General features: G+C 40.2%; 2 protein-coding genes across 4 annotated transcripts; both read left to right on the forward strand.

Annotated features, from left to right (window-relative positions):
- The first annotated feature begins 9,348 nt into the window (after nucleotides 1-9,348).
- On the forward strand, nucleotides 9,349-14,043 carry MURE (ALBINO OR PALE-GREEN 13). Of its 3 annotated transcripts, none has more exons than XM_086256952.1 (7): nucleotides 9,358-11,234; nucleotides 11,397-11,513; nucleotides 11,798-11,973; nucleotides 12,747-12,892; nucleotides 13,326-13,397; nucleotides 13,488-13,552; nucleotides 13,643-14,043. In XM_086256952.1, the coding sequence occupies exons 1-5, from the start codon at nucleotides 9,386-9,388 to the stop codon at nucleotides 13,342-13,344; spliced, it is 2,307 nt and encodes a 768-aa protein (XP_086113078.1). In that variant the 5' UTR covers nucleotides 9,358-9,385; the 3' UTR covers nucleotides 13,345-13,397; nucleotides 13,488-13,552; nucleotides 13,643-14,043. The 3 variants fall into 3 exon arrangements, with proteins under 3 accessions (XP_086113080.1, XP_086113078.1, XP_086113079.1); XM_086256953.1 differs by having other exon boundaries at nucleotides 13,326-13,374; XM_086256954.1 differs by having other exon boundaries at nucleotides 9,349-11,234; nucleotides 13,326-13,552.
- A 2,380-nt stretch (nucleotides 14,044-16,423) lies between these two features.
- Nucleotides 16,424-18,205, forward strand: LOC147274047 (uncharacterized). Its single transcript, XM_086256955.1, has one exon. It carries the CDS (start codon nucleotides 16,424-16,426, stop codon nucleotides 18,203-18,205), a length of 1,782 nt encoding a protein of 593 aa, XP_086113081.1.
- The last annotated feature ends 629 nt before the right edge of the window (nucleotides 18,206-18,834 follow it).

Here is an 18,834-nt window from a genome sequence, read left to right on the forward strand (position 1 = left end):
TACAGGCAAATGAAGATGTGAGGTTTAAGTTACCTGTATGAAGATGGATGGTTGAGAAGAGGCCACGTATTCGGTCAGAAACAGTAGCATGCACAGCTACTCATCACCTTTGCATTCAATGCTGCATTGAATGCAAGTATGAAAGATCAAGTGGAATGCTCTAATAGTCATGGCTGTGAGCTGAGATGTCTCATCTGTCAGAAGGTCATGTCAGGTGCACTCGAGTATGGCGGTTTGTCCAAACTTGATCTTCTAGAATGGTGGTGAAGTCTGAGCCGAGCCGAACACATATGTCTCCTAGGTGTGGATGTGAAATCTATGTGTGATCAAATCAAAAATAGATGGGCTAGGCCGAGCCAACCAAATAGATAACGTATTGATCTCTCCAAGTGTAAACCGGTTATGACTAGATTTAGAGAGAATGATCACCGGATCGATGCCGAGCTGAACTGAGATATCCAAGAAAAGATGAACACTCAAATTCTTGGAAGATCCCAATGTCGATCCAGTTCGGATCAGATCTGAGTAACCCTGAAGTAAGAGCTGATACGATCCAATCTGAACAGTGCTTGTAATACTGAGCTGACATGGTGATGTGGAAGGTTGAGTCTAACCAAGTTGACCGTTGAAAAGTCATAACTAAATAAGACCTGACTAGCCACGTGTTGGTCTATGATTGGCCGTTGAATCCTTGTGGATTTATTCTCAAACATGTATTATTCATACATTGGACACTAAAAAATAAAAAATAAAATCTAAAAAAGAAAAGGAAATACCATGTCCAATAAAGTAATGACACATAAAATGAGAAAAAAAAAAAGTTGGAAAAATAAGGTGGGATCCCTATCATTATTGCTAATAATAATGATGTGTCATATAACATATTAATATCTTATTTATTAGAAATGAATTAGCTAGGATTCGAAATGAATCTAGATATAAATAAATAAAATACTATTATTTTTAATTTAAAAGTTTGAATGTGTTCCTGCTGTTGTTACTTGATAGCATAGCATAGAGTATTATTTTTATTTTTTTTATCAAGGCAATAGCGTAGAGTATTATTGATAATAATAAAATTAAGTTGACGATACCCTCACTCACAATAATCATAATAAATATAATCAACGAACCCATTAATGATTGCTTCTTGCATATTGATATTGTGGGTCTACTTCATGCAATTGAATATGATTGTGTCTTATCCAGATGGACCATGCCTCCCCCTTATGGCCATGCAACATACACCAATGTATAAAATTAAAGACTGAATTATTATTGATTTGTATACTGAACCAAGACATGTTGCACTATTAGAAGTAATAATTAATTCACAGGGTAAATTTCAACATCACAAGATGTTTTATATTTAATTCTCTCATGCATGAAAAGGAACAAAATTGGGGGAAGCAATAAGTAAGGGTACTCTCCTCCTCTAAGCGGGAGTTTTTTCAAAACCTCTAACTTCTACGCAAAGGCATCGCCTGGCGGCTAGGGTTAGGGTTTTCTTCACCTGGGCGGCAACGTCGAGACTAGTTCCAGGTCTCTCTCTCAATTGATAGCAACGTTTTGTGTGGGAAAGTTTGATGGAGGAAATCGAAACTAGCTTCTCCAAAACTTTGATCTTGACAGAAGACGAGGTTGATGCTATCCCGGTTGCGCGACCAAACTCAATGACAAATAGGGAAGTGCTTCAGCGCAGCCTGGTAGGGATGGTTTTAACAAAGAAACCTTACCATCGAATGGCTTTAAAACAAACCATGGTGAAGCTTTGGGATGCAATGAGGGCAGTGACTGTGACGGACTTGGGGCCTAATCTTTTTTTGTTCACCTTTGCTTTTGTGGAGGACAAGAACCAGGTGATCCTTCAGGCGCCATGGACCTTTGATAAAGCCTTAGTAATACTTGAAACACCAAATGGCCGAATTGCACCGTCCCAGATGAAACTCAAATTTGCGGATCTTTGGGTGCAGTGCCATAATATTCCTTTTGACTTAATGACGGAGGAAATTGGAAAGATCATTGGCGATGGTATAGGACAATGCCTGGAAGTCGCAGGGGGTTTTGCGGCGCATCTGGTGGGCAGGTTTCTTCGTGTTAGGGTACGACTTGATGTGACGAGACCGTTGCCTCGGGTGAAAAAGCTTCTTCTTGATGAGGGTGTGTTGGTGACAGTTGAGTTTAGATATGAACGAATTGGACATATCACTGTCATGCTTGTGTACTTCCCTATCACTGTCATGCTTGTGGACGAATTGGACATAGCTCCAAAGCATGTGAATTTATCTCAGAGGAACAGAAGTCACATCCTTCATACCAATGGGGGGATTGGCTGTTAGCAAAGGGTGAACCAGGGAAATTTAATCCGGTGGACGCTGGAAGGGGGGGCTCTGCAGAGGAAGTAGTCGCGGCGGTGGAGGCTGTGGTAGAAGAGGTGACTGAAGGGGCAGTTCGCAAATCCCAGGCTGTGCGGCATGCCAGGCCCATGAATAACGCCGATGGTGATGGAAGTGTGGAATCGGTCTCTCTGTCGACCCTTCCGAGTACAGGTGCGGACTGCCCGAGGCTAGATACCCCTGCTGTGAATGTCGATGCGGGCATGAATTCGGTTCCGCTTGGGACAATCTTTGAGAATATTCAGGAGGGATTAGGCAAAGGAACCTCTGCGCTTAAGTCAAACCCTACACCTTCTAGTACCAGGTCGGCATCTCCCATTATGGCTGACCGGGAGGAGGAGGAGGAACGGCGTCGCTCCGCCAGAGTAGCAGCACGGGAAAAACAAGATACAAGAAAGACAATGGGGGGTGTCGGGGGGTTACCAGACGCTTCACTGAATTTGGGGCTGTTGGGTGAGGCAAATGCAAAGTTGGGAAACATGGATGTGCTGGGGGCAGTACTTGGAGCAGAGGGGTCTTTGGAGAAACAAGATACGCCTACAGGGAGCAAAATTTCAAAGTTAAGCAGGGTGCTCAAACGTGTGTTACAGTCCTCAGATGGGGCATCGGGGGGGAAGAGGGAGGGCATGATTGCCAGGCCCCCGATGCCCAAGGGAAATACCCAGGCCGCAGGCACTCTTCCTACACTGGCCTCATCCTTGGTGATCTCTGAAGTGGCAGACAGAGTAAGAGGGGGAAAGAGAAAAATGGAGGAAGAGGAAAAGGATGTAGTCGCGGCCAAGAAAAAAGGGCGACTCATGGATGCACTAGTTTCAGCCCCAGGGGCTAAAGTGGTGGGACCGGATGCTCCGGCCCACCACGAGCAATGATACTCTTAAGTTGGAATGTCCGAGGACTCCGGCATACTCGGACATTCGACTCTCTCAAGAATCTTGTGAGAGAAAAGAGGCCGAACGTCATTTTTTTGATGGAAACAAAAATGACGGACAGACAGATGGAAAATCTACATCTCATTTTGGGGATGAAAGGATCGATGTTTGTGGGTAGACGAGGCTTGTGTGGAGGCCTAATTATGCTATGGAGGCACGGATGGGAACTGAAACTTTTGTCTTACTCCACTGGGCATATTGATATGCAGAGCACACATGCAAATAGTCCTCCTTTTTGTATTACAGGTTTCTATGGCAATCCTATTGTTAGTCAGAGACGGCACTTGTGGGAATTACTCAGACGTCTGAATGGAATTCAAACCAGCCCATGGCTTATACTAGGTGACTTTAATGAAATTCTATCTCCGGAAGAGAAAATGGGGGGTCGGGATCGGCCTGAACATCAAATGCATGACTTTAGAGAGGCTTTACTTGATTGCAATCTCTCTGTTGTTCCATTTACAGGTGATCCTTTTACTTGGGAATGCAGACGTGCTGGTATCAGCTATATTAAAGAACGACTGGATCGGGCTGTGATGAATCCGGGTTTGCATGAATTATTTGGGGAGTTGACGTCACAACATATCCAATTTCCTGGGTCCGATCACATCCCCATCCTGGTTCGGATATTGCCACGTGCTAGTGCAACCCCACAGACCCCCATCGGCCGCAGGTTCCACTTTGAACAACGTTGGTGCCGGGAGGAGGGCTGTGAAGATGTGATTAGGAGGGTATGGGCGGCAACTGTACCTGGGGGGGCTGAAGTTGTACCGGGGCTTAAGATGTGTGCGGGTCAATTAAAATCTTGGAGCTCTAAGCTTTTCCGGAGTCGGCAAATTCAAATAAAAAAGGTTCAATCTGAAATTGAAGCTGTCAAGGCGACTCCCCCACATGACACCCATTTTATGAAACAACGGGACTTGGAAGTAAAGTTGGAACGACTTGTTGTAGAGGATGAGCTTTATTGGCGTCAGCGCTCTAGGATTTCGTGGCTTCGGGAAGGTGACAGGAATACCAGGTTCTTTCATGCACATGCAAAAGAACGTGGCCGCATAAACTCCATCAATGGGCTGTTAAATGAGCAGAATGAGTGGGTCACCGAAAATGGGGTGGTAGGCAACATGTTTTGTGATTACTTTACTGGCCTTTTCACCACCACTGGAGGTAAGAGTATGCATAATATTATAAACCATGTGGAATCTAAGATCACGGCTGCCATGAATGCCGGATTATTACATCCTTTCACAAGAGATGAAGTTGAGAAAGCCCTCTCCCAGATGTATCCCACAAAATCCCCGGGTGTGGACGGCATGCCCGCTCTCTTTTATCAACGGTATTGGCATATTGTGGGTGACAGTGTTACGGATTTCTGCCTCAAAGTGTTGAACGGACATGAAAGTGTGGGGAGCGTCAATGACACCCTCATTGCGCTTATCCCCAAGATTGAGAAGCCACAGTATGTTTCGGACTTCCGGCCGATCAGCCTTTGCACCGTTCTTTACAAACTTGTTGCTAAGTCCCTAGCAAACAGAATGAAAGGGGTGCTCCCAAACGTGATTTCGGAAAACCAGAGTGCCTTTGTTCCGGGCCGTCAAATTATTGACAATGTGGTTGCTGCCTTCGAAACTACCCATACAATTAAAACTCAGAGTGCTTCAGCCACACCGAAAATGGCACTTAAATTGGATATGGCTAAGGCATACGACCGGGTCGAATGGTGCTTTCTGGAGGCCATCATGCTTAAATTGGGGTTCCATGAACGATGGGTTGCCCGGATCATGGACTGCATTACCACTGTCCGGTTTTCAGTATTGTGGAAGGGGGTTCCATTGGGGAATATTATCCCACACAGAGGCCTACAGCAAGGTTGCCCGCTCTCCCCATATATGTTTCTGTTGTGTGCCGAAGGCCTTAGTGCGTTACTACAGGATGCAGAACGGCAAAATATGATTCGCGGTGTTAAGGTTGGCTTCTGCGCCCCATCAGTTACCCATCTTTTTTATGCAGATGATAGTCTCTTGTTCCTCGAGGCTACTACTGGGGCGGCGGGGGCGATAAAGAAAATTCTGAAAACTTATGAAGAAGCCTCAGGGCAGCTAGTAAATTTCACTAAGTCTGCTGTATGTTTCAGTAAAAATACAGAGCATCTTATCCGCACAATAATCTCCCAGGTGTTGGGTGTTCCTGTAATGCACTGTCATGAAAAATATCTGGGCTTGCCTACGGTGACAGGGAGAAGAAAATTGGATTTGTTCAATTCCTTAAAGGATCGGGTCTGGCAGCGGCTTAATGGGTGGAAAGAAAAACTCCTTTCACGGGCTGGAAAGGAAATTTTGCTCAAAGCGGTAATACAGGCCATCCCTACTTATTATATGAGCATTTTTAGGATGTCTAAGGCGACTTGCAAAAGGATTACAGCCTTGGTATCTCGGTTTTGGTGGGGCAATAAACATAAACAGGGCATGCACTGGCTTGCGTGGGAGAAGCTGTGTGCGTCGAAGCTTGATGGTGGTCTGGGTTTCCGAGATTTGGGAAGTTTTAATAAGGCTATGTTAGCGAAGATGGGTTGGAGGCTTCTCAACTCCCCAAATGCTTTAGTAAGCCGAGTACTCAAAGGAAAATATTTCCCGGATGGAATTTTCTCAGAGGCAAATTTGGGGTCTAGACCTTCTTTCTTCTGGAGATCACTTATGTGGGCTAAGGATCTATTGTTGGCGGGACTGAGATGGCGGGTGGGTAACGGGGATAACATTTCGGTATATAATGATGGCTGGCTCCCCACCCCAACCACCTTTCGGGTGCATTCTCCTCCATTATTAGCGAATGATTTACGGGTTTGTGATCTCATCACCCCTGGGAGGCAGTGGAATTATGGTCGCATTTATTCTCTTTTTTCCATATCGGAAGCAGACGTGATTGTCGGTATTCCTATTAGTCGATTGCCCGTGGAGGATACCCAGATATGGCATTACTCTCGCAATGGACATTACACGGTTATAAGTGGATATTGGGTGGCCATGGCAGGGAAACATCGCATGGGGGGCTCTGAGGGGGCCTCTCGGGGTTCAATGGAAGGCTTTTGGCGGGGGGTGTGGCAGCTTAAGATCCCGGGGAAGGTGAAAATTTTTCTTTGGCGAGGGTGTAAAGAGATCCTCCCATGTAATGCCAATCTCTTCCACCGTAAGCTATGTGACACTCCCATCTGCCCTTGTTGCTCCAAAAAACCTGAAACCTCTTTACATGCTATTTGGGGCTGTAAGCATGCCCGCTCAATTTGGAACCACTCTTTCCTAAGTGCAGCAGTGGGATGGCCGATGGGGGGGTTGGTGATGGATTTGATCCAGTTTGCCATGCAGGTCCTCACTAAGGATGAAATGGCTCTTTTTGCTTTCATATGTTGGGGGATTTGGAACTATCGAAATGACTGGGTTCACAATCAGGTGAAAGGGGATGCTGCGCTCTCATTCGATCGCCTGGCCCATTTTGCTGTGGAATTTGGGGAAGCACAAATTCAGCTGCAGGGTGCAGGATTGGCGTCACCTAGCCTAAATACTTGGGAACATCCGCCTGCTGGAGTGTTCAAAATCAATGTGGATGGGAGTACATCTGCGGTGCGGCGCAAGTGTGGTCTGGGAGTGGTGATTCGCGACACTACCGGTGTTGTTATGGTCGCAGCGGCCAAGCAAGTTCCGGGCTCCTTCTCTCCTAATGCCACAGAATTAATGGCTGCTGCAATGGGGTTAACTTTAGCTTTGGATATGGGCTACCAGCATGTGATTCTAGAAATGGATGCCCAATTTGCAGTAAATTGTATTATGGATGATTCTCCTTGCTTGCATGCAGACGGTGTTCTGGTGGAGGAAGCTCGCCTTCGAATGGCATCCTTTCGGGAAGCCACATGCCAATTTCGACGACGGGAGGCTAATAAAGTGGCTCATCAGCTAGCCCAATTTGCTAAGTCTCATGTTGGAGTGTCTTTTTGGACTGATGTAATGCCTTCATGGCTCACTGAAGCAGTGCTCACTGATTCTTAATCAATAAAAATTACAGCTTCTTATCAAAAAAAAAAAAAGATGTTTTATATTTACTCCTTGTAGTTAACAATTTTGGAATGACCCATTGGCCAAAAAAAAAAAATAAATAAATAAAAATTTTGGTATGAAACTTCAAGCGTATGACAAAGATCACAGGCAAGATGTTTATTTATAATTCTAACTTTTTATTTTTGTTACAATTTTGTAATTCTAATTGTGCCTAGTTTTATTGATCAAAAAAGAAAAATTGAAAAAAAAATAACCCAGGGTGGAACTCGGCCTGGCCTTTATGGAGACCAGCATATGGCCTCAATCTCTAAGATGAAGACCAACTCGGTCGCCACTTCAAATATGTTTTTTCATAGTTAATCACTCTTGGGTGTTGCCTGCATTGATAGAATTTGCAACGTACACATTATAATTTGATTGAATTTGCAACACAATGTACATATTATAATTTGATTGAATTTACAACACCACATATGCATGCCACTTGATATTATCATAACACACAATAATTCTTTGGCATTTGGGTGCATTTAGAAATCTCATATATCAAAGCTCTGCCCAACTAGAGGTGTCAAACAAATCATGATGTGTCAGCTCGACTTTTTTAAGTTGGACATGTTTGTGCTTCGTTCTATGCTTGTGCTCACGAATTTAATATATTGTGCTTGTGCCGAGTTAGATAACTAAGACTTAGGCCTCACAAGGCTTGCGACCTATAGTGCTTGTGTTGTGTATTAAACGATCGCTTTTTTCTTTTTGTTTTTTTAGGTTTAGAGAACTTATCTTATGTTATTATGTAAAACTTATATTTAAATATTAATATTGCTTGAAAAATTGAATTTTATTGTAGAAAAATTCTTTAAAAGAAAAAAGACAATGTTACACGACTCGTGCCTAATTCGGGCCTATATCATGCTTGTGCCGTGCTATGCTTGATGCGATATAAACTTTAGCCAACTAAGCCCATTTACTTGTGTCGTGAAGTGCCAACTCGGTATGTTTGGTGCACTTATCTTATGTTATTATGTAAGACTTATATTTAAATATTAATATTGCTTGAAAAATTGAATTTTATTGTAGAAAAATTCTTTAAAAGAAAAAAGACAATGTTACACGACTCATGCCTACTTCGGGCCTATATCATGCTTGTGCCGTGCTATGCTTGATGCGATATAAACTTTAGCCAACTAAGCCCATTTACTTGTGTCGTGAAGTGCCAACTCGGTATGTTTGGTGCACTTATCTTATGTTGTTATTTAAAACTTATATTTAAATATTAATATTGCTTGAAAAATTGAATTTTATTGTAGAAAAATTCTTTAAAAGAAAAAAGACAATGTTACACGACTCATGCCTAATTCGGGCCTATATCATGCTTGTGCCGTGCTAGGCTTGATGCGATATAAACTTTAGCCAACTAAGCCCATTTACTTGTGTCGTGAAGTGCCAACTCGGTATGTTTGGTGCACTTATCTTATGTTGTTATGTAAAACTTATATTTAAATATTAATATTGCTTGAAAAATTGAATTTTATTGTAGAAAAATTCTTTAAAAGAAAAAAGACAATGTTACACGACTCGTGCCTAATTCGGGCCTATATCATGCTTGTGCCGTGCTATGCTTGATGCGATATAAACTTTAGCCAACTAAGCCCATTTACTTGTGTCATGAAGTGCCAACACGGTATGTTTGGTGCTCGTATTGTATTGTATCAATTGTGATTGTGTTTTGTTCATTTTAACCGTGTCTTACGGGTCTGGCCCATTGTGCGTACTCGTTACTAAGACCTTGAGCCCAAAATATCCCATGAGAAAGTACAAGACCGACCCATATTCATTGCCAGCCCAAACTTCTCAAAAATCCCCAAAATAAAATCCAAATAAAACAAAAAACCGCGAAAACCCGTCACTCGCCACGTCAGCAATAAACCTCCTATCCCTTCCCCAACGCTAAAACCTCTCTCTCTCTCTCTCTCTCTCTCTCTTTCACTCTCTGCAAACTCACTCACTCACTCTCATGGCCTTCACTTTCCTCTCAATCACACACTTTATCTCTCCTCAACCCAACTTTCTCTCTCTAAAACCCAACTTTACCACCCTTCTGAAACCCCCTATTCTTTCTCTTCCAGCTTGGCCCATTAAGCCTGCCCATGCAATCGGACCGGACGGCAAGTACTACCCGGATCCATCCGACGACGACCCGCCCGAAGCCCCAGAGGACTCGGGTCACGGCGTATCCAAGTTTCAGCAAATCCAGCGGCAAGCCTCGCGCCACCGCAAGCTCCAGGAGGAGGACTTCAAAAAGCACCAGTCCACCTTCCTCAACGCCATTGCTGACGTGGAAGACCCGCCCGAGAATCCCAACTCCGTAATTAACGACAACTCCGGGGACGATTTGTTTGGCGATATTGACCAAGCTATTGCCATGAAACGCAAGGAATTTGTGAAGCAAGGGCTTCTGAAGCCAAACCCTAAGAAAGAGGTTGTCGGGGTTGACGAGTTGGAGCCTGAGGAGGTCGTGGACTTGGAGGAGATTGAAGAGCTTCAAGGGCTTGCGGTTGTTAATGAGGACTCGGACGAAGATGGGTCTGCCAAATTTGATCAAAAGGTTAGTGTTTTGGATGATAAAGATGGAAGCTTGGGTTTAAATTCTTCGTTTGATTTGGATTTTGATAGTTATGGTAAAACTAGGGCTAGAATTGTGGAACCCAAATTTAAAATGAGCTTGGCTGAGCTTTTAGATGAGAGTAAAGTGGTGCCTGTTTCAGTTTATGGTGATTTAGAGGTTGAAATTACTGGAATTCAACATGATTCGAGAGTAGTTAGTGTTGGTGATTTGTTTGTGTGCTGTGTTGGGAGTAAAACTGATGGGCATTTGTATTTGAGTGAGGCTATTAAGAGAGGAGCAGTGGCTGTTGTAGCTAGTAAAGAGATATACATGGAGGAAAGTTTGGGGTGCAAGGCATTGGTCATTGTGGAAGATACGAATGCAGATTTACCAGCATTGGCTGCATCCTTTTATAGGTACCCATCGAAGAATATGGCGGTGATTGGGATAACGGGAACAAATGGAAAGACCACAACAGCATATTTGATAAAGGGGATGTATGAAGCGATGGGATTGAGGACAGGTATGTTGAGTACGGTTGCCTATTATGTTCATGGAGATAATAAGTTGGAGTCACCTAACACGACCCCAGATGCTGTTTTGGTTCAAAATATGATGGCTAAGATGCTCCATAATGGAGCTGAAGCAGTTGTCATGGAGGCTTCGTCTCATGGGCTAGCTCTAGCGAGGTGTGATGAAGTTGATTTTGACATAGTGGTTTTCACGAATTTGACGAGAGACCATTTGGATTTTCACAGGACTGAGGAGGAGTATAGGGATGCAAAGGCTAAGTTGTTTTCGAGGATGGTGGATCCGGATCGACATAGGAAAGTTGTCAACATTGATGACCCGAATGCACCTTTCTTCATTGCACAAGGGAACCAAGATGTTCCAGTTGTGACCTTTGCCATGGAGAATAAGAATGCAGATGTTCATCCCTTGAAGTTTGAGCTTTCCTTGTTTGAGACACAGGTTTTAGTCAATACTCCCCATGGTATATTGGAGATATCGTCAGGTTTGCTTGGAAGGCATAATATTTACAATATACTGGCTGCTGTTGCAGTTGGGATTGCAGTGGGAGCACCGTTGGAGGACATTGTTAGAGGAATTGAAGAGGTTGATGCAGTTCCAGGGAGGTGTGAGTTAATAGATGAGGAACAGGCGTTTGGAGTGATTGTGGACTATGCTCATACTCCTGATGCCTTATCTAGACTATTGGATTCTGTAAGGGAGCTTGGTGCAAGGAGGGTTATTACTGGTATGCTTCTTACATTTCATTTTGTGCTTTATTCATAGTTTGGCATACTATTGATAATCATCAGAAATGCTGCACTAATTTTGGAGCACCAATAATAATAAAGTTTGCAAAGAATGTAATTGTTGTTTCTAAGCTGACCAACTTTTTGTGCTTTTTGTGAAGTAATTGGTTGTTCTGGGGAGAGTGACCGAGGGAAAAGACCCATGATGACAAAGATTGCAACAGATAAAAGTGATGTGACAATACTGACGTCTGATAATCCAAAGAATGAAGATCCATGTATGTATAGAAACCTCCACATTATAAAAATATGCTATACTTGTTTTTATTTTATTTTATTTTTCTGTTAGGTGTTATCATTGATTTCGAAACAAAAAAATTGTTCTCTTATACAAAACATAAATTACGATAGATGGTGTAATTTCTATATTTTTTGTGCCTATAAATTTAAGTATGGCCCATGTAGGTGTGCATCTCTGAAAGCGCTAGTGTATAATGTATAGTATTCTCTTGTAGTATCAAACGCTTGTTATCCTAATGCTTACACTTGTCATCTTCATCAGTGGACATCTTGGATGATATGTTGGCTGGCATAGGATGGACAATGCAGGATTACTTGAAACATGGCGAACATGATTACTACCCACCTCTTCCAAATGGTCATAGGCTTTTCCTGCATGATATTAGACGAGTAGCTGTACGTTGTGCTGTTGCCATGGGCGAGGAAGGTGATATGGTTGTAAGTTTTTGATGCCTCAATCTACTTCCATGTACAAGATTTATGTATAAACATCACAAAGTGGGAAGAAAGAAATCACACAAAATGAATTATCCATTCTCTCTCTTCAAAATCTGGAAAGAAGTTAATGCTTCATTTGGATTGCAAGTTTTCAAACCTTGGGATATTGGTTAATGATCTATAGTTAAGTTGCTTGACTGGAATTTTAACAACACACAAACGTTTGGACTTGTATGGATTTTTTTTTTGGCTTTTACATTATCACTTAAACATAGATTTCAAATCATACTGTATCGAGTCATTTCTAATCCCAAATTTTATATTGTATCTAGTCATTGCAAATGCATTGTATCTTATGAATTTGTTTTTAACCTCTTATGATTCTTCCAACCAATTCAAAAATAATATTGAAGTCCAAACCCGTCTTAAATCTTTGCATCCAAGTGCAACCCAAAAGAATTGGCATTTGTTTTACTTTTGTAAGATGCAGAGGTGGTACTCTTCATGAGATTCTGAGAGTACCTCTGGCCAAAAGGACAAAGAAACTTAACGATTTTGAAAAAGAAATCGTGATTGGAATTCAGTGGACAAGTATGGTAACTCTAGCCACTATACTATACTCTAGCCACTATACTATAGATGAAAAGGGAAAATCTGAATTCTTTTTCTTTTTTCGCACAAATGACTTATAATCAGAAACCTCCCTGGCATTGGTCTCCAATTCTCATGACTTTCCTTGTTACTTTCTATAAGATTATGTTGCCTTGCTGCAGGTGGTTGCTGGCAAAGGCCATGAAGCATATCAAATAGAAGGTGACAAAAAAGAGTTCTTTGATGACCGGGAAGAGTGCCGAGAGGCATTGCAGTACGTTGATGAGCTTCACCAAGCTGGAATAGACACAAGTGAATTCCCATGGAGGTAGGTTAATTGACTACAATTTGCATTTACTTAAACATGATCTATCTCTTATTTTTAACATCTCTAGAAGACGTAGCTTTTCCTTCGAGGAACTATATTGGTCATTATGAAAAAAGAATGGCTTGACTAATTGTCTCAGTCTTGTAATTAAAATTTTATTTATGGTGCAATGCACATCATACGGAATGATATTTTCATTATTGTTGGATTGTTCAAATAAATTTGGTTTTCCAACCTTTTACTCATTTGCTAACATGTACTTATCTGAGTCATCTGACAAACAGCCCTACAAGCCTCATTTTATGATTTATATGTTCAATGAGAAAAACACTGTTTAAAGAGAAGCTATTACACAATTGTTTTAGATCTTGCAAGTGAGGAATCATTGATCTAATGTGCAGATTAATCATTGCTTTTCCTTGACCTGACGCAGGTTACCTGAGAGTCATTGATCTCTTTCAAAAGGAGTACTGTGAGTTAAGGCAAGTCCAAGGGAGCTATACTGGTATACTAGCATATTGTGTTGATTGTACCTAGGAGATTCTAATTTCTGGAAACCATCTAAATTGTATCTGAACCAAGTGTATCAACCTAGGTTTGATCGAGTCGATGATGCACCATTTATGTGAAGGCAGTCGATTTCTTGGGTATTAAAGAACGGTATGAATTCTACTACATAAACTTTATCAGTTGATTTTTGTTTTCTGATGAGACATCTTATCTGAACTTTCTCTTTATTTATGCATGTAGGTTGGTGAGCCTTTGCTCTCTGAAGCGGTTTAGTTTTGGAGAAAGCTGAAAATTTTCAAGTTAGAAAGATTATAGGTACAATTTTGTATGTGTAGGCTATACTGCTATTTAACTGAAAACCCTGGATTGCCAATATGTCACAATTTAAATTAATCCAATTGGTTGGTCCAGTTTAAATATAGTTCTTACAAGTTACTGTGTAAAGATCCAGATGGAGCAGTGCATGTAGTCTGTATGCTAACTATTTTGGTGGTAACAGGACCCCACAAAGTGGAGCATTCTGTAATGGTTTCTTTCTGTAGCATATCATGGGAGTATTTTCTTTACTTAAATTACCAAAAGTGTAAGTTTATATAAATAAACAACTATCATATATATATAAATATTTTATTGCAAGATAATCTCATATGTTATATTGTGACAATACTGTTAATCTAAATTGCTAATAAGGGGGATTAGTTTAGAACATCTTAAATTGTTAATCTAAAAAAAATTATATTATTTGACCAAAAAAAAAATTATATTATGTATATTTATTTGTTTTGATGTAAAGAGAGACAGTCTAATAATTTGAGAGTCTTATGCATGTGCACTCCTCGTCTTTGTGCCGACCTGTGAATTATAGTGCAATAGCTTTGTGAAACAAGATAGAAGCAACTTTCTTCTTGAATTTTCTATTCAATTCCATTTAATAAATAAATTTCAAAATTTAAAGCATCAAACACCCTCCCAATTATGTCAACCTCGCTCAGATTTTTTTTTTTTGTTTTCTTTTCTATATTGGAAAAATTTTCTACCAAAAATGCAACAACAATTCCACTTCTGCAATTCAAAAGTAAGAAACTGAACAAATATGTATAGTATTCACTATACAGGTCATATTAATTCAGCTCCAAAAATAAATTACAGGTCATATTAATAAATTATTAACAAATTCTCTGAATCCATCTTTTCTTTTGGTCGAATTCTCTGAATCCCATCTGGTGAAGTCTCCAGAGCATTTTGAATTTTTTTTTTTTTCAGTTCCTACAAAGAATTATTACACAACCCAAATAATAAAAAATAAAAAAGAATACATACACAATAAAAAGGGAGACATCAGCAATAATAATAATAATAATAAAAAGGGAGAGACCATGAGGTCCATGAAGGAGAGGCTAGAGAAATTCTTGGTGAGGCAAACTTTCCTTGCCATCATGGAAATGAGGGGGTTGGTGGAGACAGATAAGAAGTGTTGGGGCTGTGAATTTGAGTGCAGAAATCATTAACTTTTTTACCAAATAAGCAGCATTTTACACATTAAGGACCAGACTCAGTGATTGTGCTTTGCATTTATCCACCTCCAATCCTCCTAGACCAACTTATTGGAAATGGGAACAAACCCATAACTTTCTCTGTCACTCCTCACCCAACTCATTGACTCACCAGATACAGAGACAACACTGCTCCCAGTGACAAACAAATTAATACCTACAGACAAAAGCATACTGTTTTCTTTCCTTTTGGGGGGGGGGACGCCTGTATGAGACATATATTCTCAGGCACAAAGCTACAGTTAAACATGGAGTTGTGGATTATGAGTAGAGGAATTTCATGGTTTCAACAAAATTTCATCCATTGATGCATGGTACGGAACTATTCATCTCAGAAGAGAAAAAAGAAACAATAAAAAAGAAAACCCATAACTTGATGCCTTTTCTTTTGTTATTTGTTATATTATTCTTGATGTTTTCTCCGTTGTTTGATGTCAAATTTTCAAGTTTTTCTATAATCATGTTTCTGGGTTTCTGAGGAAATATAGGGAAGTAATGTAATTTAGACCCTGCAATTTTTTCTTTTGGTGATTATCGGGGCCTGAAGCCCAAAAACAATTTTTTTTTTTTCGTTTCTGCTAATAACTAAAATTTGTGTTGTTGTATATGATTGTTTTTTATGGTTTGTTGCTTTTATCTGGAGCTCTGTGATCATTATTGGAGATTGATTCACCTTTAAAGTTTCTGCTTGCATGTTAGTTTTGTAATATGACTGTTGATATTTACTAATCCCCTGATAGTGTTTGTGAGCTGGTCAGGCTTACATATGGTATAAAAAAGGGAGCTTTTTTATGCATGTCTTTCTTGGCTGCTATAGCTTTTGTGATCAGAAGATTTAGAGGGGTTCTTAACCTGAATTTTGTTCTTGATTATTTGTATTAAGTTATTAACTGTGCGTCTTTGTAGAAATTGGGGTTTGGGTTTGTGGGAGTAGTAATTCAATTTTTTCTGTAGTGCCAGGTTAAAAATAGGAATCACTTTAGTATTCTTATATTTGAACTATTGGATCTATTTTTCATTTCTGTTTCAAATTTCTCAAACTAATCAAAGGTTTGTGCTAGTTTTGTACTTTGGGACTAAGAAATTCGAGAGTATATGAGTTTTCAATCATGTGGTTGTTTTTGTTTTTTAATTTTTTTTTTCACTCTATCTTTCTGATGACTACTCTATTCGTAACCCATTTATTCATTCAAATTGAAATTTTCTTCTTATTTACCTTGCAGGATTGAGAAGGGAAAGCAGTGTAAGATGCCAGACAAATACGACTTCTAGCTAGTGGTTTTTCCAAAACCACTGATTTGGATGAGCCCCAGTAATGTTAGCCAACAGCTAATGTGCTCCAAGAAACCAATTGGACTTTTGAAATGTGGGCCTCATAATCTCTGTTTAAATTTTTAGGGTGTTGGATTCATTGTATAGCAGTGAAACATTCACAGTTCTTGACTGATACCAAGTCAGTAAAGCTCTAATGTCACCCAGCTCTAAAATGGGTGATGAGGTGGAACGGCAGAGGTGGGAGTTTAGGAGGAGGGACAATGACATTGATTCTTCAAGTGATGAGTCTAAATCAAGTAGTGAGGCGACTCAGAAGAAGCATAAACTGGTTTCCAGTTTGATTTCACTTGACAGTGATGAGGCAATTGATAATTGCAGAGTCCAGCGGAATGGCATGCGCAATCTCTGTACTGAGGATCCAATCATGTTTGGGAAAGGCAAAAGGGTGCACCGTAGGAGTAAAAAGGATAATTTGGCTAATAGTCAAGTGGAGAGAGCTTCCCATAAAGAAGTTAGTAGAAAAAAGAGTAAAACTAGTATTTTTGAGCCTGCTGCTTTGGATGATGTTAAAATCTTCATGGATTCCTTGCTAGAGGATCTTAAAGTGACAAGAGAAAATTTGTTTTTATGGATGAAGAAGGAAATGCAAAAATTGGTGGCGGATGATACTGCTCCACGTCTTGAACAGAGAGAAGGAAGTTTTGGAGGGAAAAATGTCCGATTACAGAATGGAGACAACTTTGTGGAGAACATCTACTCGAAGGAGAATATACAAGTGCATGATAAAAGAAAATTTGATGAAAACATTCTAATTCAGCACCAACACAACTTTGAGAAAAATGTTCTGGTGCAACGTGAAAGCAGTGAGGAGAATGTATGTGGGCAGCATCAGAACAACTTTAAGGAGATGGTCCAAGTGCACCATCAGAACAACTTTGAAGAAGTAAATGTTCAAGTGCACTGTGGAAACAACTTTGAATCTGGCATGAGAGCTCAGAAATGTGATATTGAGTCTTTAGGGAGGACTGTTAAAAGCAATACAGCAACTGGTTATGATAATTGCTATCATATACTTGAAGAACAAGCAGATAATGGCCAAGCCACTAGACCCTTGATACCAAGAGAAAAGTTGGGTTCATTTGTTAAGCCAAATTTTCAATTCTGTTCCACTGATAAGAATGTCCAAATGCAGCATCAAAAGAGCTATCTATCAGGCACAAGAGCTCTAACTTACAGTAGTAGATCTTTAGAGATCCCTTTGAAAGGCCAAAAGATTGTTCAATCTACTAATTTCCATCCAGTAATCGAACATCGAGTTGATTGTGTTCAAGAAATTGGATCCATCACATCATCTGAAAAGGAAAGAGGAGAGAGGGAGGAATTATCTATTGAGTCAACTTTTCCTTCCAATCTTTCCAGTCAGGTATCTTCTTCAATGTATTTGACATTGCCCAGTGTGTTAACTAATCCCTGTGGTGAGAACCATATGCTCAAGACTTCTTCATGCAATTATATTCAACAAACAGTTGCTGGAAACAAATTAGGTGTGAACTCTTGGAAAGCAAATCCCATGCTCAATGTAAATGGTTATAATGGAAAATGTTCAGGCATGCAGCAGGAAGAAAGAAATGGAAGCTTTGCTCAAATAGGATCCAGAAATGTGAGTTGTTTTGATAAACAAATCATCCCTGGTTCAAGCATTGGGAAAGGATTCCCTGTACCACTTTATCAGGGTATGGATATTGGTTTTAGCATTCCAAGCCAACCAAGTTTGGAATACCACCCCCGAGAAAAAGAGAACGTAATGGGTATGAGAATGGATGAAGGAGCCATAAGGTTCTCTGGCGGAAGCTATGCTATACCAGAAGACTATGTTGCTAACAATTTTTGCAGCCATTCAATTAGTAAAGCTCATGGTAGACTTGAGACATTTCAAAACCAAAACCTTGAAGAGGGCCATTTGTTCCCAAAGTAGCATAAGTTATAAAAGGGTTGAAGAATGGACAGGATTCAAACTTCTGTTATGGAATGCTTTTGTAGAAAAAAGCCAATGATGCTCTCTCTACTTAATTGTTCCAAAGCAGGAAATCATCAAATTAAATTTCTACTGCTTTCTTGATTTTTCATTTTGAAATTGAGATTCTAATTTCATTGTTTTTGTCATTTTTGGATACTTATACCATCAATTTATTGTTTCTAAGGACATGTTCAAGGAGATAACTTTGTGACCAAGTCAACTAGCTGCAGAATTTGAAAACTATCTAGATGAGGTAGGACTGTTTTTTCACACACCTTGGTGTAGGCCTTTCTCCGTTGGTCCATTGGGCCTTTCTATGATCTACTTTGAAGAATGTGCCTGTATACCCCATAGAAATTCTTTTTTGGCAAGAACCAGTTGTGATTGTTTTGTTGCACTTATGCACACCTTTGACCTTTCCGAATTTCATAGTAGGAAAAATTCTTTGCTGACCTTTAGCAGATGTTGAGCTGTGTTACTGAGAATCTGAGATGATATAATTGGGTTGTGAATCTTTTTTCTTTTCTTGATTTGGATATGATTTGTTAGTGGCAATATTTCTTCTTCATACTATTGTACATGAATAG

Source organism: Dryas octopetala, chromosome 9, assembly GCF_963921425.1.
Source record: "Dryas octopetala chromosome 9, drDryOcto1.1, whole genome shotgun sequence".
Lineage (NCBI taxonomy): Eukaryota > Viridiplantae > Streptophyta > Magnoliopsida > Rosales > Rosaceae > Dryas > Dryas octopetala.